The following is a 25,691-nucleotide window of genomic DNA, read 5'->3' as shown; positions in this document are numbered from 1 at the left end:
TAATTTAATTATGTTATAGTGTTAATCTATGTGTTTTAGATCTCACTTTTTATCTGAAACCGTTCGAAAATATGTATTATTAAAGGCCAGTTGACAAAATTTCCACTCCCCCTCCCCAGTGTGACTTTCCTTATTTGTATTATACCTATAAAGACTGCCCCTTACATTGGCCGGGCACAGTGGCTCACGTCTGTAATCCCAGCACTTTGGGAGGACAAGGTGGGCAGATCGCCTGAGCTCAGGAGTTGGAGACCAGCCTGGGTAATATAGTGAGACCCTGTCTCTACAAAATATACAAAATTAGCCAGGCATGGTGGTGCATGCCTGTAGTCCCAGCTACTTGGGAGGCTGAGGTGGGAGGATGGCATAGAGCCCAGCAGGCAGAGGTTGCAGTGAGCTAAGATGGTGCCACTGCTCTCCAGCCTCAGTGACAGAGCCAGTCCCTGTCTCAAAAAAAAAAAAAAAAAAAAAAAAAAAAAAAAAGACTACCTTTTACAAGAATTAGGAATATTTCAGTCTATTCTCATAGTGGAATAAAAATCACTGTAAACTGGATAGGCTAAAATAAATTTAGTAAGTCTTAGATGATTTAGCATTACAGACTTTTTTTTTGTAAAGACATTTATTATCTAACATTGTTTTATGTAATTGCAGATTTTATTATATTTCAGGAGTCCACTTACCTTTCCATTTGTTATGAATTTTGTTGTTGTGGTAATGATTGTTGTTTAATGTTTCAACTTGCCACATATAATTTAGAATTTCACTGCCTCACATAAGAGTAGCAGTATATGATCTGGAAGATTTTTTAAATATAGAATTGTACTAAATAGAGAATTGTGGTCCATATGACATTTCTAAAGTAAAATCTCTGCTTGGAAATGTACTCACATAAGTTTTAAAATGTCTTTTCTGTCTTGAAGTGTTCAGAATTTCTCCTGGGATCAGGTTTTCATTATGATTTTAACATGGTCATTGTCAATATCAAGCCCGTCCGCGCTGCTGTCACTCAAATAAGGGGTAACGGCCTCTGTATTAGAAAACCTGCCCTCCCAATTGCCAGAAACTAGTATTCAAGAGTCAAGTCTAGTTAGTAAGATTAAAACCTTTTCTTTTTGGAAGTATTTTACTAAGACATTAATGCTCTTCCTTTAACTCATATTTGTCAGAAAATTAGATGTTACTTTACACAGATAGTTGTGCAAACATGGAAAAATCACATATATTTCTGGATTTTAAAAATTATGTCGAAGACAGAAAACTGTGACATAGGCAGACAGCCAATAAATACATAACCTATTGTAATTCTCTTAATATTGGGATTTGATGACCAAATGCCATTTATCTAAAGCTGCATAATTATGCCAATTAAATCATAGTCACACATCAATTACTGTTATTTATGAGTATTTAAAAATATTTGCCTGCTTTCTGAGTTAAATTGGTATTTGGCAGAAGAGTTAGAAATAAATTCCCTTTATGCCATTTTTAACTAATTAAGTCTTTTTTTCCTTAAAAACAAAGCACCATTGAAAGACTGAAAATGAACCATTGAACCCTATTATATCTCTTCTTTATTAGAAACTCTTAATAATTTGGAATTTTTATCTACGTATGTTAGAAAAGCAAACATTTCTTCCCACTTTGCTATTAAAAGAGAACTGAAAATATTTTGTGTGTATATCAAAAACTTTTCTTCCATAGATGGACCACGTTGTTATCTTTTTCATTCTTTATGGTGGTAAGTTCATACATTACTCTCTCAGGACGTGATGACTGTGCTTGCAACACATTACAGCTTTTTGTTTGGCCTCTCAGGAAAGAAGCTATGTACTTCAGTTTTTCAGGGTTCTGGGGAATTACCCAATATTCTGTCCACTGTGCATGACAAATGTCTCACCCCGCTGTAAGAATTTTCAGCCTTTTTACATCTTTCAGCAAAGGAACTCTAGGCCCCCTCTATCATGTGGATGGTCCAATTCTACTATAAAGGCATTGCCAATAATCAGTTTGAAAGAAAAGCTAGGAACAGTTGTAAAAAGCTGTCAGTATTCACATTAACAACTATCTTATAGATGCATATTGCCCGTGTTGTCTTCTTAAGACCTCTTTGAAAATGTCCCAGTGTATTTCAAGTACTGATTTTATCCTTTAATGCAAATATTATTATTTACTATTTATTGTTGTTTTAATGGGATAGTCATTGTTTTTATTTATGATTCCAGTGTCTTCCATTGAAATGTATAAAGAAGCACATTTTGTAAGGTATTTGCTTGAAAACATACACTCCTTAAACGTGAAGATTTTTAAGTTATTTTAAAATGCTTTTCTGGAATTGGTAAGAAAGTCTTTCAGGATGGTGGAGAAAATGGGCAGTAGAGCAATTTTGCCTAAGATGAAATGCACTAGAATTGCTTGTACTCCCAACACAGCATCTCAGAGATGGAAGAAGCAGAATCGTTAAAGAGAGGTTTCAAGTCACTTTGCTTAGATAATATAGTAGAAAGCTGTTATCTCCTCTCTGACCAAATCACTTCCCGTGTCATTTGGGTAGGATCTGAAGTTCGAAAACAAACTGTAATCTTAGAGGAAATGTGTAAATCTTTCAGGGTGTTATTGAACATTTTGAACATGTTGAACACTATAAAAAGCATACGCAACTGTCTTTTAAAGGTGTATTCTATATTCTCTGATAGGCAAAATGGATGAGACCTACTTTTTCCCCATTCCCCCTGGCTTCCCCCTTTTTGTTTCCCTCCTTCCCCTTCTCTCTGTTGTATAGCGTCAGGCTTTTGCTGATGATGAAGGCAACAGGTGTCAGGAGTGCTAAAGCAAGCTGGCTTTGTGCCCACAAGCCTACAGTGCAGATACTGTGTCACCCTAGCTTTTGGTGAATTGTTGTGTCCTTCCAAGAGAAGGGATAGCCCAGTTGAAATACTGCAACTCCTGAGGGATTAATGTGTTTCCTTTGCTTTATAGTTCAGAATTTTACAGTTTCTTTGTTTGGGAGTTCTCAGGTTGCTTAATGATTTCTCTGGCCTCCACCCCCACCGTGTTGTGACCAGATGTATATCATAACTGTATTTGGACCTCTGTAGATTTGCCAATTTTATTGATTAGTATGTGGCATAACCTTTTCTTTTTGAGTATATCATTTTTCTGCAGTAAATGTTCATGTTCTGTTTGTTTGTTTTTAAATGATGGCATTTTCAACTCTCTAGTATTTTTGAGAATGGATTCCAGGGTCATACTGTTGTCACATTATTTTCTCCTTGTTAATGTTGTCAGTAAGCATGCCTATTTTGTGTTATAATTGTGAGGGGATCTGCAAGGATTTATTAACTATGAAAGTCTTGTATTCATATACGATTGTGATGAAGTAGCACCAGTGGATGAAAAATTTTCTAATCTTTTAAGTCCTAGTTTGAAAGGTGTTTGGTTTTCTTTCAATTTTGCAACCTAAATAGTCTGTTAACATTAGAAGTTTTTAGTGAGCTTTAATACATTTATTTATTGTTCTTGAAAACTGGCCTTAAGAATGAACTGTTTTTAAAACAGTTTTTGCAAAGATGGAATTGTAGCCGTTGGCAGCTGTTAGAGTAGAAATTCCTTCGAGCTTATTTGGAGATTTTAGAAGGAGCTTAACCCCACCCTGGATACCCCTGTTAACTAAATATGCTGCCTACAATGTGAGCCCAAAGTTTTCTTTTCTTTTTTTTTTTTTTCCTTTTTCTGTCTCCCAAATGCTAACCTTGTGCTAAAATCAAATAATGATGCTGGGAGATTTGTGGGATTTGGGAGAGGGGTTGGGATGGGGCAAAACCGAGCATAGTTAGGCATAAATGGGAATAATACAGTTAAAAGACAACAGGCTAAATGTGCTCTACAGAAAAGGATAATTGATGGAATAAATTTCCTAGAAGGTGGAAGTGGACAGGATTACCAGTCCAGGTTAGGAGAGAAGAGGTTACACAGTGGTAGCGATGATAGTAGGAAAAGGAGGGAGTGTCCTGTTTGAGGACCTCAGTGTTCAATAAAATAGAAGGCTGTGCCCTGTATTTTAGGTGTGGGGTGGGGGGTGCTATGTAGAAACATCAGATTCTTGAGAATGGACCAGATATGAAACCCTGTGGAGAGAAGCAGATTGAGTTGACTAGAGAGCACATTTGAAGTTTGTGGTTGTGTACTTGTAATGAATCCTCTTGTCCTATAAGGTGTCTTTTTCCAGCATAGCTCCACTGCTTAGGCACATGCACAGAGAAGAGTCGAATATTAGGGTAAAAACTAATAAGCCCTAGGTAGTTGGATATGTGCTTTCAATGCTGTGATGGGTCTTGACAGCCAGGGGGTAGAGTGAGTGAAGACCTGAAAGCATGCCATCCTTGAGAAACGAAAAGGTAGCTCAGAATGCTTAGAGTATAGCATGAAATAGGTAGAGAGCAAGAAAGAAAAGAGCCTGGAGAGGTAAAAGGAGGCAAGAGCTGTTATGAAGAGCTTTATAAGCCGTGTTAGAGTATTTAACTTTATTCCTTGGTAGAAAGTAACATGATAAGATTTGCATCTGACAAGATCACTTTGACTATTCTGTGAAAAATTACTAGGGGAGGATCAATACTGGACGTAGGGGAAGTAGTCAGGGGGCTGTTGTAATCTAGGCAAAATAAAATAACCTGAATTAAGGAAGTGGCACTGAGGATAGGATTAAAAAATGGGTGTATTTGAGAAATATTTTGGATCAACATTTTGCCTTCCCCTGACTTTCTGGAGAAAAAAAGGTTAATTGACAAAGGCTCCATTAATGTTGGTTTTATATTACCTCACTTTAGTAATACTTTATTAGTTTACCTAAAGAGGGTCTGTCCATATTTTGTATCATTTTGGTAGAATTTTTTTATTATCTTTTTTTCCTGACTGGAAAATTCATGGTCTTATGACGTTCTTCATAGAAATGGAAAAAACTATCCTAAAATTTATATGGAACCACAAAAGACCCAGAATAGCCAAAGATGTCCTAAGCAAAAAGAACAAAACTGGAGGAATCATATTACCTGATCAAATTATACTACAGAGCTATAGTAACCAAAGAGCATGGTACTGGCATAAAAACAGACACATAAACCAATGGAACAGAATAGAGAACCCAGAAACAAACTCACACACCTACAATGAACTTATTTTTCACAAAGGTGCCAAGAACATACACTGGGGAAAAGACAGTCCCTTCAATAAATGTGCAGGGAAAACTAGGTATTTATATGCAGAAGAATGAAACTAGACCCCTATCTCTTGCCTTACACAAAAATCAAATCAAAATGGATTAAAGACAAATCTAAGACCTCAAACTACTACAAGAAAACATTGGGGAAACTCTAAAACATCAGCCTGGGCAATGATTTCATGAGTAATACCCCACAAACACAGGCAACCAGAGCAAAAATGGACAAATAGGACCACATCAAGTTAAAAAGCTTCTTCACAGGAAAGGAAACAATCAACAAAGTGAAGAGACAACCCACAGAATGGGAGAAAATATTTGCAAACTACCCATCTGACAAGGGATTAATAACCAGAATGTATAGGGAGCTCAAACAACTCTCTATAGGAAAAATAATCTAATAATCTCATTTTTAAATGGGCAAAAGATTTGAATAGACATTTCTCAAAAGAAGACATACAGATGGCAGACAGGCATATGTAAAGGTGCTCAACATCATCAATTATCAGAGAAATGCAAATCAAAACTACAACGCGATATAATCTCACCCCAGTTAAAATGGCTTGTATCCAAAGGGAGACAATAACAGATGCTGGCAAGGATGTGGAGAAAAAGGAATCCTTGTACACTGTTAGTGGGAATGTGAATTATTAGTAGAGCCACTATGGAGAACAGTTTGGAGGTTCCTCAGAAAACTAACAATAGAGCTACCATATGATCCAGCACTTCCACTGCTAGGTATATACCCAAAAGAAAGGAAATCAGTATATGGAAGAGATATCTGCACTCCCATGTTTGCTGCAGCAGCTCTGTTCACAATAGTCAAGATTTGGAAGCAACCTAAGTGTCTATCAGCAGATGAATGGATAAAGAAAATGTGGTCCTTATACACAGTAGAGTACTATTCTGCCATTAAAAAGGATGAGATTCCGTCATTTGCAGCAACATGGATGGAACTGGAAATCTTTATGTTAGGTGAAATAAGCCAGGCACAGAAGGACAAACATTGCATCTTCTCAGTTATGTGTAGGATCTAAAAATCAAAACAATTGAGTCTATGGAGATAGAGAGTAGAAGGATGGTTACCAGAGGCTGGGAAGGATAGTGGGATGGTGGGGATGGTTAATGGTACAAAAAAATAGGATGAATGAATAAGGCCTAATATTTGATAGTATAGCAGGGTGACTATACAATAATAATTTAATCGTACATTTTAATAACTAAAAGAGTATAATTGAATTGTTTGTAACACAAAAGATAAATGTTTGAGGGGATGGATATCCCATTTTCCATGATGTGACTATTATACATTGCATGACAGTATCAGAACATCTCATGTACCCCATAAATATATATACCTACTATGTACCTACAAAAATTAAAAATTAAAACAATTAAAAACAATTTTTAAAGAAAACACATGGTCTTTATAGACAGTTGAAAACTACAAAAAGGTAAAGAATAGTAAATTAGCTTACCTCTCACTATCCAGAGACAAGGATTGTAAATATTTTGATGTTTTCTCCTTCCATCTTTTTTCAGAAAGCATTGCTTGCAAATTGAGATCTCTCTGAAAGGAAAAAGGGGTCAGTTCCATAGCAGTGATTCTTGGAGCTAGTAGAAACCAGTTTAACTTTCTGAGTGTTTTACTTGTAGGATGTGGCACTTTGCCTCTGATAAGTGCTAGGTGACCTTTTAGATCCTTTATTTTTTCCTTCATGGATGAAGCCTTAAAATCCAGCCTAATGAGAGACGGCCTGAGTAATCTGTTTAGAGGAGAATATTGCCCCAATCACCACATGGAGTGAAAAGCCACTTCTGATGAATGCCAGAGCACACACATTCATTATTTCAAATGCCTCATAGGGGGAAAATCAATGGGAAGGAGTCTTACTTAGTTTGTTTATTCTAGGTAAGGCAACAGAGCATTGGTAACGAGAGAGTAATGGCTGACTGGGTGTCTTTACTGATTTGTAAGCTGAAAGTAATGGCATGTGGAATCCTGCTGGATAAGGTGCCTCTCCCTGTGCTTTATTTTTTTGTTTGTTTGTTTTTAACATCCCTTTTAACTTGGTCTGAGATTGATTGAGACATTATCTTGAACCCTGGAAGCTGTGAGCCATATTGGAATGACAAACACTTGTTGACAGTGTTGAGAAGATGGATGGAAAAACAAACTCCCACGAGGGTCACATGTTTGTTTTCCTGTTGACTCTCTAGAAGAATGTTGCGTCCATTATTTAACGCAGGGGAAGAAAAAGTTATTATCAAATTCAGTATTTTCTGAGCCTGTCTTACAAACATCTCTGGAATACATCTGTCTTTTGCATAGGATATAATTAATCAAAGTAGGACTAGGAAGTACATCACTTAGGCTGTTCTATTTCTAGCCATTTTTGTTATCTATGTATTTTGGCTCACAGAGTTCAATAGTATCATAAGTATGTATTGTCTGTTAGAAGGATTAGTAAGTGTGTATTTTGTATCTGAGCATTAACTATTTGGATAATATATAATTATAATTAATATATATTTTAATGTATTACTCGGTAATTATATATACTATATTAAAATACAACATGTTATATTTTGTAATATAAAAGGTATTATTAGATAGCCTATAACATATATAACAATATAGTTATAATATATTAAAGTTAATATTCACTGACATAAAAATGTATATAAGAAATCACAAACATTAGAATAGGTGTCTAATAGATATATCCATTAGTATAACACGCCCTAGATTTTTATCATGTGACCATGAGGAAAAAAAAAAATGATCCATTTACTACTCTGTTAAATAGAACTGTTAATTGATTCCCAAACCGATTATGAGACGAAGACTAGTATAAATACTTACTATGTTTATATCAATTATTGCCCTTCAGATACTTAAACTAGGGATACCCTTTCTACTACAGGCAAGTTATTTTGTAGGTATGATGTATGTGAAATGAAATGATTCGAGGTTGTTAGCTTTACAGTGTATTATAAATAATTTAACTGCATCTGTCTACCGAGCATCTTCTCACTTTTTTGTAATAAAATTTTCCTTTGCTATGGAGAAAATAGTACATGTGGTTTTAGTGGCTATACTGCGTCTTTGTGTCTCTCTACCAACACCCTCCGCATGCTCGCAGGATAGTTACCTCATTCCTTGGCCATGATGATTCATGGCTGTGATGGTTCTGGACTTTTCTTGGAGCTAGGCGGAAATAAACTAGTTTTTAGGGTGGCTAGGAGTGTGGAAGGCAGGGACTACCGTTGTCATTTTGCCTGTTTCATGGAAAAAGCCTGCATGCAGGAATAAACCAAGCCAATTTAAGAGATGGGAGGAGCCCGTGTCATGATGGCATCATTTGAAATTCTGAATCTTGTCCTTCCTGAAAGCAGGTACAACCCTGTTATAAGCAATAATAAAGCCCCATTTTCCTTTGAGCTAGTTTGAGTTGTGTTTCTATCACTTGCAATCCCAAGAGCCTGAGTACTATAACAGATCCCAGGATTGCCAGAGGGCAATAAATGTGGATAAATGTGCGGGAGGATATGACTGATTGGGAAGGGAGATGGTGAGGAAGTGAACCTGAAGAAAAAAAGGAAAAGTTTACGGCCAGACACAGTGACTCACACCTGTAATCCCAGCACTCTAGGAGACTGAGGCAAGTGGATCATTTGTGGCGAAGAGTTCGAGACCAGCCTGGACAATGTGGTGAAACCCCATCTCTACCAAAAATACAAAAAATTAGCTGGGTGTGGTGCCGTGCACCTGTGGCCCCAGCTACTTGCGAGGCTGAGGTAGGAGGATCCCTTGAGCCCGGGAGGCAGAGGTTGCAGCCAGCGTGATTGTGCCACTGTACTTTAGCCTGGGCAACAGAGTAAAACCCTGTCTCAAAAAAAAAAAAAAGAAAAAAGTTTACAATGAAAGGAGTTCTAAAAGATTGGTGGATTTTAATGACGAAAGACTGAGAGGAAAACCTCTTTTGAACATTTAACCTAGACAGAAAATAAGTTGATTTCTGAAGAAAAGGTGTTATTCCTTTCTGTGCAATATTAACGTTTGAAATGTTTAGTCTTTGTGTATTAGGATGTTGGAGGTTAAAGGAGTCAAACCCCGTTGTAGGTTTGATTTCAACTGGAAAGGGTGGAGGCCTTGGAGGTAACCTGACCATTAGAATCGATGTCCAGTCTTTCCCTCACTTCTCTTTTATCCCATTCTGTGGCCACAGACAACTAAGAGAAAGGAGGGCATGTTTTCCGGAGGTTTGGTTTGTATGGTTCCAGGGAAAGACGTTTCAGTTGGCCCAGTTTGAATCAGATAATACACTCAGTAATCACTGTGTCCAGCAGTAGTGTAAGGTACTGGATTCTTTAGCATTTGAGACCATGAACAAGAGCCTTCAACTAGAAGAAGGCAGGTGCAGTACAAGACTGGTCCCTGACAGAATTAGCTTGACCTGGACAGCTGCCCAAATTCTGTTTACTACAGCATATTACTTTCAGTGTTCTCTGAAGTAGTGAGGGCATATGAAAAAGGGGGCCAAGCAGTATATTCTAAGGGTTGATATGACTGCATTTGTCTTGTTTTCAGCACAAGTTGCCAGAGTTTTTACTTCACTGCTTCAGAAGTAGTTGGAACCAACTGAAAATGATAACATTATGAAAAACTAGTTATTATAAAGCACAGGAAAAAAAATGAGTAGACTAAAGCCAGCTGTATATAGGTTCTGAAATAACTGTTGAAGTGTTTAAATTGCTCAGTGAAATATACAGTGCTTTATATTTAGGAAATGTGGTTTAAATATCTAAACCAATAGAGTAACCCTAACTGAAAGCATTATAGTAAATGCATGAAGAACAGAATCAAGTAGCATCATGAGTTCTGATCCCTTGGTGCTAGGAAGAATTGCTGGGCCCTCGCTGAAATGAACCAGGAGTCTTGGTTAGCATGGTATTTTTGCCCAGATGTTGCTTGTCCTGCAAAATTTAAGCATTCATGGGAGTCAGATGCTGCTGCCAAGTTATGGCATCCTGGAGTTCAATTGCTATTTATTTCTATCCTTCCATGGATGATGTACCAGAAACATAGAAAAGATAGTATCTTTTTTCATTCATCCAGATGAAATGACACATTAGAATTCCTGAACTAAACACACACACACACACACACACACACACACACACACACGAGAACTGCCAAGATAGTTACTTAACCACAAGTTTATTTGTTAAATTAGATAACACCTTACAAGCATTTAAATCACTTGATTTGTAATTGGAATCCTCTTTTATCCCATGAAATTCAATTAAAGTACATATATCAAGTCATGAGGAAAGATTATTCCAAATACTTACAGAATGTGTTTGAATATTGGGGAAGGGAAAGAATGTGAACGTTTCAGGCAGGACCTTTTAATTACATGTAATTTCAACTAATTCAGTAAAGAAGATAGACCCTAACAAGCAAATAATTTTTCGACACTTTTATTATATAAATTATACATCAGTTTTAAATAATATAGTGCAGTCTGCAGATATGTTTGTTTGCACTGATGGTTTATTAAATAAATTATTTATTGAGTGCCTATTTGCATGGTACTACACCGTTTCCCCTTAACATTAAGGAATTATGAATTCACATATCTCAGGAAGTCAGCCATTTAGATTGTTAGTTAAGAGGAATATATTGAAAAACTAAATACCTTTAAGCAGTGGCTCTGTTGAAAGTAAGAGAAATTTGTATCAAAGTTTGATCAGAATGTCAGAACCACTATGCAGGATATCAGGGCTGTATATTAGTCCGTTTTCACGCTGCTGATAAACACATACCCGAGATTGGGCAATTTACAAAAGAAAGAGGTTTAATTGGACCTACAGTTCCACATGGCTGGGGAGGTCTCACAATCATGGTGGAAGGTGAAAGGCACATCTTGCATTGCAGCAGGTAAGACAGAGAATGAGAACCAAGCGAAACAGGTTTCCCCTTATCGAACCATCAGATCTTGTGAGGCATATTCACTACCACAAGAACAGGATGGAGGAAATCGCCACCATGATTCAATTCTCTCCCACCAGGTCCCTCCCACAACACATAGAAATTATGGGAGTACAATTCAAGATGAGATTTGAGTGGGGACACACAGCCAAACCATATCAGGCTGATGTAGGGGTTAGACCTTATGCATTCCTTTGAGTTAAGCAGCCTGTGAGGCTGTTGCCCCAGTATCTAGTGCTGGGCCTGACAAAAGCAGAGCCGTCTGTAAGGGAAGTAGAAGAGAGCAAGAACAACCTGGAATCTGTGAGGATGACCTAAAATCATCAGAATAAACTAGACCACATGACTGTCTCTTGCCCTTGCCACTTCTAAACATCGGACTTTGATAATGCACATGACCTACAGAAGAGCTTGTATGTTCTCCCAAGGAGCAGCGCACATACTTGGCCCAGGATAATGAGAAGCTGGAAAAGCTCGGGGATCAGCTGCAACCCAAGGATATCTGGCAGGAGCTACAGAAACTGCAGGCCCAGCACTGCTCCAGGCCAACAGTGTGAGCCAACAGATTCACAATTGTGTGTGCTCCACTGTAGTACCTGACCTTATGCCAATTTTCCAAGTGTAAGCATGGCTACTGCTTCATTTCCAACTTCCACATCTCATGTAAGCTTCTTTTGGCCAGCCCTAACCTAAAACTGTACAGAAAGGGAATTCTGGGTAATGTAGTTCTGGATTAACTAAATTGACACAGCACAGAGCCATCACGGTTCACTCTTGTCAACTTGGCAGTCAGATACATCTTTCAGCCATACTAAACTTCCAAATAAGGTGATAGCAGAATCATGTTTTATGCCAAACACAATAAAACTTTCCCTCTTACAACCAAAAAATCACTAATTTACTCCCCAAAAGAGAATACAAGTCTCTGTTCATCTTTAGGTGCCATTCATTTCTCTTCAAGCTCCTTGATATTGCATAACTTAAATAGTGAGGTGTGAGTCTAAATACTGTTAACATATTTTACATTAAATGGTAGGAGGATAGGAGAGAGGAATAAAAAGTTTCATATATACAAATACAGTTCTATCAAAATACGAAAAAAGCATTTATAACTGTTCTAGTCCTCATTTCTGCAACTGATCACAGGGTCATTGCTGGTATTTATAACCACTTTCTTCTGATAGCCAGTCCCTATTCTCTTTGTCCTTGGCAAACACTTTGTCCTTACCCCGTAACACAACCAAAACCTGGAACTGGAGCTTTCATATACTGCTGTGGGAATGAAAAAGTGGCACAACCACTTCGTGAAATAGTTTGAGAGTTTCCTAAGTAGTTTAAATACCTCATCTATATGATATATGTGTGTTTAGCTTTGAGAGTGAAAAGCATATGTCCTTACAAAGACTTGCACACAGATGTTCATAGCTGCTTTTCTGTAATAGTTAAAAACTATTAGAAATGTTCAAATATCCATTAACCAGATATCCATCCAAAAACCAAATATCCATCAGCAAGTAAAAGGATGCACAAACTGCGATACAATTGAATATTACTCAGCAATAAAAAGGAATGAACTATTGAAACCCTCCGCAAGATGGTGAATATCAAAAGTTGTTATTTGGAGTGCTAAAAATTCAGACAAAAAGAGTCCATTTTATTTACATAAAACTCTAGAAAATGCAAGTAATGTATAGGAACACAGAACAATTCAGTGGCTGCCTGAGGACAAGAAACTTGTGAATTGGGTGGAAGAGGGGGACTACAGGGAAACATAACGAAACATTTTGGGTTGATTTGAATATATTCAGTACCTTGATTGGTGGGTGTTTTGTGGGTAAATACATAAGTTGAAACTTACCAAATTAAATAGTTTAAATATGTGTAGGTTATTGCATGTCAATTATACCTTAATAAAGATATAACTGTTACGAAAAAGAGATTGACTCTAACAATGGATAATCTGTATTTTTATTTACCAACTAGAGTGACATTGCTATGTTGTAAAATTATAAAAGATTTATTCACTTGACCTGCTACTTTTAAATTATGTAATTCTTGATGAGTGTTTGTTCTATTTGCATTATTTTGAATTCACATAAATTGCAACCACACATCTCTTCAGTGGTTCAGACAAGTGCCATGGGGATTGAAAGGAGAGAGGGATAACATTTAAGTCAGAAGTTTAGGCTTCAGTCTAGGTAGTTGAATTTGAACTTAGTGTTAAAAGATGGGTTGGGTTTGTTAAGTGAAGATTCAAGGAACATCAGTCTAATCAATGGATGCAGACATAGGCGAGAAATGAGCAGAAGTGCATGATGTGCTACAGTCCATCACTTACACTGTCTTTTCAGATCCTCATAGTAACTTCAATAGTTAGAGAAATTATTCCCATTTGCAACTGAGGAAACTAAGGCTTCCGACATAATTTTCTCCAACTTCAGAGTCAGAAACTGGCTGAGTCTCCAACTCCCGTGGGCAGTTTGCTCTGTTCCTGAGACAGCGACGAGTGTGACCAGGGGATAAAAATAAAGTAATTGAGAAGCTTGAAAGTAGTGTGAGGGCTGGATTAGGGATAGCCTTTGAATAACTTTCTAAGAATTTGGATTTTTCAGTGTCTGTTGGAAGTGAGCAGTGTGAGGAGTCCCTTCAATATTTTTGAGCAAGTAATTTCATTAGGCTTCTATAGTAGTGGCAATAGCAGAGTGAACCAGGAAGGGTAGGTTTGAGAAATATTATGAAGTCCAAATAATCAGGATGTGGTGATGAATTGGATATGGTTGGCCAATGCATGGAAGAAATCAGCTGATTCTGAAGATTCTGACATAGGTTATAGAGAAGTTGTATGTTTAACAAAAAAGAATCTGGAGAGGCACTTTGATTTTCATAGGAATGTGTTGAATTCAATTTGAGACACATTGAGTCTGTGATGTTAAAACACCTAAACGAAAAAAAAAAAAAAAAAACAGCAATCAAGTGACTTTACAAAATTGGAGCCCAGGAGAAAGTCGGGGCTGCACACGTAGTGGTTTTATTGAAAGATAGGAGAGTGAGGCCGGGCACTGTGGCTCACGCCTGTAATCACAGCACTTTGGGAGGCCGAGACGGGTGGATCACGAGGTCAGGAGATCGAGACCATCCTGGCTAACACGGTGAAACCCTGTCTCTACTAAAATACAAAAAATTAGCCGGATGTGGTGGCGGGTGCCTGTAGTCCCAGCTACTCGGGAGGCTGAGGCAGGAGAATGGCGTGAACGCGGGAGGCAGAGCTCGCAGTGAGCCGAGATTGCGCCACCGCACTCCAGCGACACAGTGAGACTCCATCTCAAAAAAAAAAAAAAGATTGGAGAGTGAACACAGAAGGCAAGGGTCTGCACTTTGGGTAAGGCTCATTGTGTTGGAGGGAAAGGGAAAGATTGCTTCCTCTTCATCTCCGCTGTCACAGCCCTTGTTCAGGCCCTCATCATCTCACCTGGGGCTTCTTTACAATGTTTTCTGTCAAAATCATCCTCCAAGTGGCGGTCATAGGGATCAATCCAAAATACACCTCGTACACAGCAGAGTCTTGGCACATTAGCGTGGCACGTGAGACTCTCCGTGACCCTTGTCTACCTCTGGAGCTTCATCACCAGCCATGCAGCAACACTCATGGTAATAGCAAATAAACTAATCTTTAGTGAGCACATTCTGTGTGCCAGGCATCATGCGTATGTACATTATCTTAATCCTTACATCACCTGACAAGTTCTATATTATATGAAGAAATTAGGTTTACCCAGGTTGCACAGCCACTATTCAATGGTAAATCTGAATTTTTTTTTTTTGTTTTTTGAAACAGAGTCTCGCTCTGTCATCCAGGCTGGAGTGCAGTGGCATGATCTCAACTCACTGCAAGCTCTGCCTCCCGGGAAGGTTCACGCCATTCTCCTGCCTCAGCCTCCCAAGTTGCTGGGACTACAGGTGCCCGCCACCACGTCCAACTAATTTTTTGTATTTTTAGTAGAGACGGGGTTTCACCATGTATCCAGGATGGTCTCGATCTCCTGACCTTGTGATCCGCCCCCCTCGGCCTCCCAAAGTTCTGGGATTACAGGCATGAGCCACCGTGCCCGGCCTAAATCTGAAATTTAACCCTAATTTCTCTAGGTACAAGACTGGGCTCCTAATCGGTCTGCTGTGTTGAACTTCTCCTAGGTACTCCAGCATTTCATCAAAATTCTGCCTCCTGTGCATTTGTTTGTGCTTCCTCTGTCTGGAGTGCTTGTCCCTCCTACCCTATACCCTTAACCATCTAGCCCTGCTCAGCCTTTAAGCTTCCCTTAAAGAGTACTTGAGGAAAATCGTCCTTGCCCTTTTCTGTCTCCCTACCTGGGTTCAGAGCCCATTCTCTGGACTCCCATAATCCTTTGCACAACTCTGTCCTCCTACTGCACATGTGATTATAATTAACCAGGTTCTCTTATCTCAGTCCTTCTAGTGGATTAGGGGTTGGCAGACATTTTCCACAGAGTAAGACAGTGAACATTCTATGCTTTGTGGGCTATGGGTCTCTGTTGCAACTGCCCAGCTCTGCTGTTCTGTAAAAGCAGTCATAGCATTACTTAGGCAAATGGGTGTAGCTGAATTCCAATAAAACTTTGTTTATGGACCCTGAAATTTGACTTGCATATAATTTTCACATGCCACAAGTACTCTTCTTTTAACTTACTTTCCCAATTATTAAGGAGATATAAAAAGACAGTGGCTTGGTGGGTCTTAAAAACAGGTGCAGGCTGGATTTGGCCCATTAGCTCTAGTTTGCCAACACCTGCATACTGCATAGAGTAAGAAGTTCTTGAAAGCAGGTTCTGAATCTAATTGACTTTTGTATCCGCATTGTATGGTGTGTAGTAAACACTAAGGAAATTGTATGGACTGAATAGTGACCTAAAGAGGAGCATTGAGAGAATGTAGAATTAGGAGAACCCCTTTTAAGTAGTGTGTTCAAGTCAAGGCAGGACTGTTTTCAAAAGGAGGGGAACATTCTAGGCATTTATCCTGTAACAATAATTGCACACATATGCAGACACATGTTTAGGGATGTTTGTCATATAGAATGATGAACAATAATCTACCTGTTCATCTCTACGGGATTGGTTTTATGGTATATCCATTAAGTGGAATATGCTGCAGTAGATAAAAACTGCAGCTGCCACAGTTTCTTCCAACAGAAACCAATTCAAAAAAGCCACCTGTAGAGTGAACACTGCCATTTCCTAATCTAGGGTCTTCTCATGCAGCCATGGCCTCAGGCAATGCAGGTGAGGCAATGCAGACTCCTGACATTTAGTTTCTTACTCTGACTACAGCCACACACACAGGAACCCAGGTGCAGCAGTGCCCAGGAAGCTCTGAAAACTCAGGCTTGGTATACAGCTCCTTTTGCAATGCATGTAAAATGCTTAACATGTATAGCCCATTCTTCGTAAAGGTTAGCCATCAAGAGAAGAATATCTTGTATTCTTACAATTATAGATAATATATGCTCTCTTAATGCTGTGGGGATAGTGGTGGTTATCATTATTGGTATGCAGTTTTCTTTTAAAGGTCTGAGAATCACAGGTAGCTGACCATTGGTTAAATGAGCTGTAACTGGATGGTCAGTATGCCCCAAGTGTGAGGGACTAGGGCTAGTAGATACTTAATATGAATGACAGGGAATCCTCACTGTGCGTAACACTCAGAGTGTTGTGAGTGAAGTGACTATAGTAATGTGAAAGGAATGAGAAAGAAAAAAGTAAATAATCATACTGGAAAATGTCATTGTGTTTAGGAATATCAAGACATTGTAAAAAAATTAAAAGTAGATAGTCTGTAGTACAGGATACAGGGAAAGGAAACGTATGTCAAAGTTTTTTTTAAATTAAAGGGAACACAATTTACCAGATGTCCCAAACTTACAGGGATAAATTCTACATTTCTCAAATAGTTCAGAATAAATTTTCTTTCATTTTTAACCTATACTTCTTAGCAAATCATACTAGATGACTTGTAAAAGTACAATAAAATACAATGTTACTTATTCGTCTTTTTAGCACTAGTGTTTACTTTTTTCTACCATTTATAGAACGCATATCGAGTACAACACACTCTACAAAGAGCTATGATTCATACAGACATTAGTAAGACATGATTCCTGTCACTCAAATCTAATCAGACCAGGAATTTCTGAAATCTGTTGTTTATGTTTCTCTTGAAAAAAAAATTTTGTGGTCAAATAAATTTGGGGAACACTGCCTAAAGTAAGGTTAATTAGGTTTCTTCACTTTGGGATTTCTCAGAGATTTTATTGTACTAATATGGTTTGACCATAGAGTCAGTTATTCTTCCTGGAGCAACTCCAGGGACAGTAAGGGAACATAGCTGGGGAAATACTGACTTCAGCCTTCCATTGAATTATTGTTTCATCTGTTGATTTGGTTCTAGCCCATTGAGTCAAAGATATGCTTAAATAATAACCTGATCAGCACATTTTTTGAGTATTCTGTTTTAGCAAAAAAGGAGACAAGTAAGAGACATTAATAACAAATTTAAGAACATACTGTACAGTTTGTCAAGGTTTTGGAAAATTAGTTTTGATAATCCCTTGGGCCTTGTCTTTTAATAGGTAAACAATTAAAACTGTACTTCATTATTAGGATGACCATACCAATCTATTGTCCAAGCTAGGATGCTTTCAGAATGAAAGAGGTTTCTGTTAATGATGCTGGCACCAAGATGTGAATTAGAACTATCCTGGACAGAACAGGATGGTTACCTTCATCACAGTATATCCTCAATTTCATCTGAGATCTTAATTATGTCAGCCCTGGTTCTTGACATCAGTAGTCCATTCCCCAGGGTCAGTTGATTCTTGGTTGATTCACAGGCTTTGGGTTGTGTGAAAGATTCTGAAATTATTTACAGCGCTAATGCTTCAAATCTGAAACTATACAAGTGACCCTTGAGTGACACGGGTTTGAACTGTGTGGGTCTACTTATACATGGATTTATTTCAATCAGCGTAGACTGCAGGATGTGAAACTTGAATATAGAGAGGGGCCACTTTTTCTCATAGGCGGGTTCTGGAGGGCCTACTGCGGGAGTTGAGTGTGTGTGGATTTGGTTATCCACACATGGGGGATCCTAGAGCCAATCGTCTGCATTTGTCAAGGGACATACCACTTGTATGTTTAACAAGTGATTTTCAAAGTGGATAAAAGTAGATATTCCTGGCACCTAGTGCAAATTGTTTTCTTTTTTAATTTTTCTTCAAGAAGTGCCAGAGTATTGATTTATACTATCAAAATTAAAATGAAGTTCACTATAGAAAAAATGTTCAGTACTAAAGCAGAAGAAAGGAACTGTTTTATAGTTAATGTTGTCTGTCTTTTTACAGTTTTTTGAGGTGCCATTTGACTCAAACATGAATAGGACAAAGAACAGACCGCTGGTTCGTGGACAGATCAGGTAAAATCATGAACACAAGTGTCTTCCACATTATAAAGCATTCATTTGCTTGTTCATCTGAGTCATTTCCCACTATTTTGCTTTGAGCTGTGACGTGAAAATAAAATACCCACAAAGGAACAAATTGATATGGAAATGCAGTACTTTCCACCTCTAACCAAAATGTTTTATAAAGCACTTGAGATGGATGTAAGAATGGCAGGGTTTTTTTTTATGGTAGTAAATTATGTGATAGATTTTTTTTGTTAATTCTACTTTGAGACATAGACTTTCATTTGTAGTGGCTGAAGATGAAAACATTGCATTAACGCAAATGATTTTCAGACAAATCCATCTAGAGTCTCAGCAGAAGGATGTCTGAAATCTTACTTTTTCAGATAAACTGATAATGCTGTTGTATGCCAAGTAAAGCCCTGCCTCCATCACTCTCCACCAATTTCAATTAAGTAGAACTAAAAGGCATATAAATATTTTAATATCACTAATGCTTAATAATTAAACATTTTACTTCCTGGAGACCTCTAAACCGGCATTTAAAAACTTTTTTTTTAACCTAATATATATTACAAGCCTAGAAGAATAAAAAGGGCCAAATGGTTTATACTGACTGTGATAAATCACTGGATTCTGTCTTCACGTTTCTAGGCAATGCCCTCATGGAGCTTAAAATTTATTGTGGTAACACTTGTGAATCAAATGATCACACATATTTAGGTAAAACAATAAAGGAAGCAAATGTATATGCAGTCAGATTAATCTATGCAAAAATGATCTTTAATATTATCTGGTTTTAGACATTTCTCAATGAATTTATTAAAAAGGGCAATAGAACCAGATGAAAAGATGTAAGAACAAAAAACTCACATCTACTGATACTTTATTTCTTTTTTCTGAAATATAAACAAAGGTATATGCTGTGTTTGAGGTTTAGAAACTGTCAAAAGTACTTTTATTTGGGTAGATCTGTTTTAGAGGGGAAAATGCAAAGTCTGTAACCTATCTCAAGAGCTAAAAGCTGCTGTTGCCCCTGGTAATGCTTTGGAATTTCTGTTCAGTCATTTTTCCTCAGTGAAATTATACCCTCCTTTAGAACCAGGGAAGTGTAGGAATAGGCCCAGCAAGTAGTCTTTAAGCATAATCAGATAAAGGCTCATCATTTTAAACAGCCCATCTTTACTTTGTCCAGCCCATCTTACTTTGTGGTGGATGCACAACCTGTTAGTACTCAGGAGGGAGCACTGGGGCCTTAGCTGTTGTAATTGGCAACACTCTCCTTTTAAAGGGGGTTTGGATCATGATCCCAAAAGACACAGTCCCAAATATTGAAGTCCCAAAAGATCAAAATTCCTAAAGTCTCGAATCCCTAATGTCCAAAGTCCCGCAAATTCCAATCACAGGATAGTAAAATCATGTTAGGTGGAACTATCACTTTATTTTTATCTTTATTTAAAGCTTAAGTATGGTTTAAGGAGATGCATATGGATGCCAGGTTGACAAGGGGTGAACTTGTGGACTTCATTATAGGTGTCAACTTGACTAGATTGAAGAATACCTAGAAACCAGGGAAAGCATTATTTTGGGTGTGTCTGTGAGGGTATTTCCAGAGGAGAATAGTGTGTGAATCTGAGTAGATAGGGAAGATTTGCCCTCAATGTTGGTGGGTAACATCCGGTTGGCTGGAGGCCGGAAGAGAACAGATAAAGAGAGCGAATTGGTGTCTCTGTAAGAGCTGGGACAGACTTATCTTCCGCTGCCTTAGACATCAGAACGCCAGGCTTGCTGGCCTTTGGACTCTAGAACATATACCAGGAGCCCCCTGGGTCCTGAGGCTTTCAGCCTGAGCTGAAAAGCTCCTAGGGTCATTGACATCCTAGGGTCTTCAGTTTGCGGATGGCCTGTCGTGGGACTTCTCAGCTACCATAATTGCATGAGCCAATTCCCCTTAACAAATCCCCTCTCATATATCTATATACACATCCTATTGGTTCTGTATCCCTGTAGAACTCTGACTAATACAGATTTGCCACTGGGGAAGCCAAAGATTATTCCTTCTTACTGTATTTCTTACAGCACAATGGAAGAGATCTGTGATATTGTTCCCTCTAAAAAAGACTGTGATAAGTTAAGTGTATGAGGCTACCTAATGGTGAAAGATAAACATTTTCAAGCTAATTATTATTGGTGCTTTGAAAGCAGAAAATTGCTTAATTGCAACAGCTGGCAATAACCAGACTTTCAAATGGATAGCATATACTTATAAAATTTGTAGACCACAACCACTTTCGGAAAACAAGTGTAGTGAGTGTTTCGAAGACCATAGAAGTGAAAATACTGGCAAAAAAATACAAGAAATCTTCCCTGTCAAATTATTCTGTCATGTACAACTTCTGCCCCTTCACACATAACACCATGTTTGCCTTCAAAAAATGCCCTTCATCAGAGAATAAAAGGAATTCAACAAGCCCAGGAACCTTCTGAACCAAAGACACTTGCCGATATTGAAGTTCCTCTAGTGTCACAAAAAACCATTAAATGGTGACCTGTTCTTGATTAGTGATTTGACTGTCAAAGAAGACAGACTTGTTATACTTACCACTCAGTCTAATGTAGAAAAATCAGCACATGCTTCATGTTGGGTAATGGATGGCACTTTCAACTATCCCCACTTTTTTTTTTTAATCAACTATATAGAATATGCCCCTGTTGGATCCACAAATTCTAAAAATTATTCCCTCCTTTATGTATTAATGACTGGAAAATGTGAAGCAGTTTATAAACACTTATTTGAAGATTTGGAAGACTTTGCAAAAGAAAATGGATTGTAATCAGATCCTCAAACACAGATACAGAGTTAGGTGCAATCAAGGCATCTAAAGTGAATTTCAAGATGTTACCAATAAAGTGTATTTTTTCCATTCAGCCCAATGCATTTGGCGGAAAATTCAGATGAGCGGGTTGGCTACACGATTTGGCAACACTGAAAACCGAAAACCTCACTTTAAAAATACATTATTTGCCTGCATTGGCATTCCTTCCAACTTATGACATTCCAGGAGCTTTTAATAAATTAAAGCTGCATTTGCCTGAAGAAACCAGTAAAGTTACTGACTGGTTTGAAAATAATTATGTGGGCCGGGCGCGGTGGCTCACGCCCGTAATCCCAGCACTTTGGAAGGCCGAGGCGGGCGGATCACAAGGTCAGCAGATCGAGACCATGGTGAAACCCCGTCTCTACTAAAAATAGAAAAAAAAAAAAAATTAGCCGGGCGCAGTGGCGGACGCCTGTGGTCCCAGCTACTCGGGAGGCTGAGGCAGGAGAATGGCGTGAACCCGGGAGGCGGAGCTTGCAGTGAGCCGAGATTGCGCCACTGCACTCCAGCCTGGGCGACAGAGCGAGACTCCGTCTCAAAAAAAAAAAAAAAAAAAAAAAAAAAAAGAAAATAATTATGTGCATGTTAGGATAAGATGACACGAAATGGTGCTGCTCTTCGATCACCAGTATTGTTTCCACCAAATTTATGTTCTGTATATGGGTGCATATGGAATGGATTTCCTTTTACCCAAAATAACATAGAAGCATGGCATAAGACGGGAAAATTTATTTGTTTATTTATTTTTCTATTTAGAGACAGAGTCTCACTCTCTTGCCCAGGCTAGAGTGCAATGGCATGATCTTGGCTCACTGCAACCTCCACCTCCCAGGTTCAAGTGATTCCCCTCCCTCGGCCTCCCAAGTAGTTGGGACTACAGGTGTGTGCCACCACACCTGGCTGATTTTTTGGTATTTTTGTAGAGACGGGGTTTTGCCATGTTGGCCAGGCTGTTCTTGAACTCCTGACCTCAAGTGATCCTCCTGGCTTGGCCTCCCAAAGTGCTGGGATTACAGGCATGAGCTACCGTGCCCAGCCGGGAAAATTTAATAAGGCATGCTCATGTCAGTTTATATCAAATCATAGAAGAGTTTCAAAAAGATCAGAACCACATTGAAAATGAATGTGAATGTATTCTCCAAGGAGAGCCGTGTCTTAAAAGAAAAAAAGCAGCTATTCATCGTGATGCAAGAAATCAAGATATGGGTAATGATTATGAAAGTCGGCCTGCTCTAATGGACTGTCTCTGTTCAATTGCTCATAATCTATCCCTGTAATACTCTTTCATTTGTCTAATTTTCTTTTTTAGTTTTTTTCTTTCTCTTCAGTTTTATTCACCATTTTAAATTGTCGGCATTGTTTTTACAATTCACTATGCTACGTATTTCATCTTCACATCATTTCCAATTCCGGAGGTGTAGATTGTGTAAGGCCTTTTAGAGTTCTAATTCAATTTGTGCGTTTTTTGCAAACCTGACTCCACAAAGTGCATTATCACAAATTTGACTTTGTGTATTAGCATTGTGCATGGATGCAAAAACACTGACAGTTCCTCAACAAATGGAAAGATGTCCTTTTTATCCATCTGTGTTTGTGAAAGATAGAAGTTCTCAAGATCTTGGCTCTGGGGACTGCGTATGTGGTGATGGTGACCCATCATGGTTTTTGAGCAGTCTTGTGAAAAGACTTAGGTTGTTTGTCATGGCATTTCAGAGGAACACAGTTTTACCGCTGGCTGCACACCATCACCATTCATAGTGATACGGATTTATACATTTCCTTTGTTTGACCTCTTTCTTTATGAATAAGGTTTGTCTGCTTTTAACTGTTATGCCCATGTGACTGTCATTAGTATACCTGAGTGTTTATGCTTGCACAAATGAATATGTTATTATTGCCTATTTTATTGTGTAAAGTGGCTTATAAAGTGTTCTATCATGTTTTTGTATGTTTCTCAAATTCCCTTTCAAAAATGTACAGATATCTTTTAAAGAATTTTTAAATTATTTTTTCCAGAATTATATTTTCAGGATTTTAATCTTTTGGGATTTTAGACTTTAAGGATTTTGATTTTTCAAGATTTCAACATTTGGGATTATGGCGTTCTGTTGAGGAAAATAAACAACGGGTTTCTAAGGCATCCCTTTGTGCAAGCCATAGACAAAATGGCAAAGAATAGATCCCAGTGAGAACCATTTAGAGTATGTGGCCTTGAAGCAAGTGAGGAACAAGAAGCCATTGGCCAGACATTATAGCCCAAAGATGTAGCTCTAGCTATTCAGCTAGATCCAGAGATTAAATTGAGTCAGTGAAAGAAAGAAGAGAAGGTGTCATTGTTACGTGTATATCAGGTGATTAGGATCAAAGAGATCACGTAGGGAAAGTGTTCTCCCACATAGCATGATTGTAAAATGGGCTGAAGGTCAAATGGGTTTGCCCAGGACAGTCCTGGTTTGCCCCCACAGAATTATTGATAACGTCCTGTTTCCCTTTCAACAATGCCCAGTTTGGATGATAACAATAATGCCACACTGTACAGAGGGAAATATGATTCTGATGCTCACAGAATTTCCTTATTTCTGAGGCTGTTTCATGCAAATTGGCATTGCTTATTTTGCTTAGAAGAGAAAAACATATAAATGTAAAGTATAATGTATCTAAATTATTATAGTTTCCAGGTATGCAGGCATACCTGATTTTATTGCACTTTGCTTTATTATGCTTCACAGATACTACATTTTTTACAAATTGAAGGTCTGTGGCAAGCCTGCAGCAGACAAGTCTGTTGGTGCCATTTTTCCAGCAGCACATGGTCACTTTGTGTCTCTGTGTCACACTTTCATAATTCATACAATATTTCAAGCTTTTTGTTATTATTATATCTGGCATGGTGATCTGTGATCAGTGGTGTTTGATGTTACTATTGTAATTGTTTTGGGACACCACCAACTGTGCCTATAGAAGACAGCAAACTTAATCGATAAGTGGTTGTGTGTGTTTTGACTGCTTCACCAACTGGCAGTTTCCCCATCTCTCCCCCGCTCCTTGGACCTCCTTCTTCCCTGAGAACCAACAATATTGAAATTAGCCCAATTAATAACCCTACAATAGCCTTGTGTGTAGAAGTGAAAGGAAAAATTGCATGTCTCTCACTTTAAGTCAAAAGCTAGAAACGATTAAGCTTAATGAGGAAGGTGGCATGTTGAAAGCTGAGATAGGCTGAAGGCTAGGCGTCTGGCCCCAAACAGCCAAGTTGTGAATGTAAAGGACAAGTTATTGGAGGAAATTAAAAGTGCTACTTCAGTGAATACACAAATGATAAGAAAGTGAAACAGTCTTATTGCTGATATGAAGAATGTTTTAGTGATCTGGCTAGATCTAAGCAGCCACAGCATTAAGCATTACCTCACACGAAAGCCTAATCCAAAGCAAGGCCCTAACTCTCTTCAGTTTTATGAAGGCCGAGAGAGGTGAGGAAACTGCAGAAGAAGCGTTTGAAACTGGCAGGGATTGGTTCATGAGGTTTAAGAAAATAAGCCATCTTCAAAACAAAAAGTACAAGGTGAAGCAGCAAGTGCTAATGGAGAAGCTGCAGCAAGTTATCCAGAATATCTAGCTATAAGTTCATTGATGAACGTGGCCAAACTAAACAATAGAGTTTTCATATCAACAAAACAACCCTCTATTGGAAGAAGATGCCATCTAGGACTTCGATAGCTAGAGGGGAGTAGTGAATGCCTGGCTTCAAAACTTCAAAGGATAGGCTAACTCTCTCATTAGAGGCTAAGGCTGATGCTATCTTTAGGTTGAAGCCAGTGCTCATTTACCATTCCAAAAATCCTAAGACTCTTAAGAGTTACACTAAATCTACTCTGCCTGTACTCTATAAATGGAAAAACAAAGCCTGGATACCAGTACATCTGTTTACAACATGGTTTACTGAATATTTTGAAACCTATTGCTCAGAGGAAAAGATTGCCTGCAAAGTATTACTGCTTATTGACAATGCACCTGGTCACCCAAGAGCTCTGATGGAGATATACAAGGAAACTAATGTTTTCATGCCTGCCAACATAACATCCATTCTGCAGCCCTGGATCAAAGAGTCATTTCGACTTTTTTT

General features: G+C 38.3%; 1 protein-coding gene across 1 annotated transcript in view; it reads left to right on the top strand.

Moving 5' to 3' along the window:
• The window catches only part of LOC126939902 (protoheme IX farnesyltransferase, mitochondrial), a 558,222-nt gene that overhangs the window by 489,531 nt on the left and 43,000 nt on the right, over positions 1–25,691 (top strand). The window contains exon 6 of the mRNA XM_050765727.1: positions 18,628–18,698. Coding sequence (XP_050621684.1) covers positions 18,628–18,698 — 71 coding nt within the window. The remainder of the gene's footprint in view (positions 1–18,627; positions 18,699–25,691) is intronic.

Source organism: Macaca thibetana, chromosome 16, assembly GCF_024542745.1.
Source record: "Macaca thibetana thibetana isolate TM-01 chromosome 16, ASM2454274v1, whole genome shotgun sequence".
NCBI lineage: Eukaryota > Metazoa > Chordata > Mammalia > Primates > Cercopithecidae > Macaca > Macaca thibetana.
The sequence above is the reverse complement of the archived record's forward strand: the minus strand, read 5'-3'. Positions and strand labels throughout refer to the sequence as shown.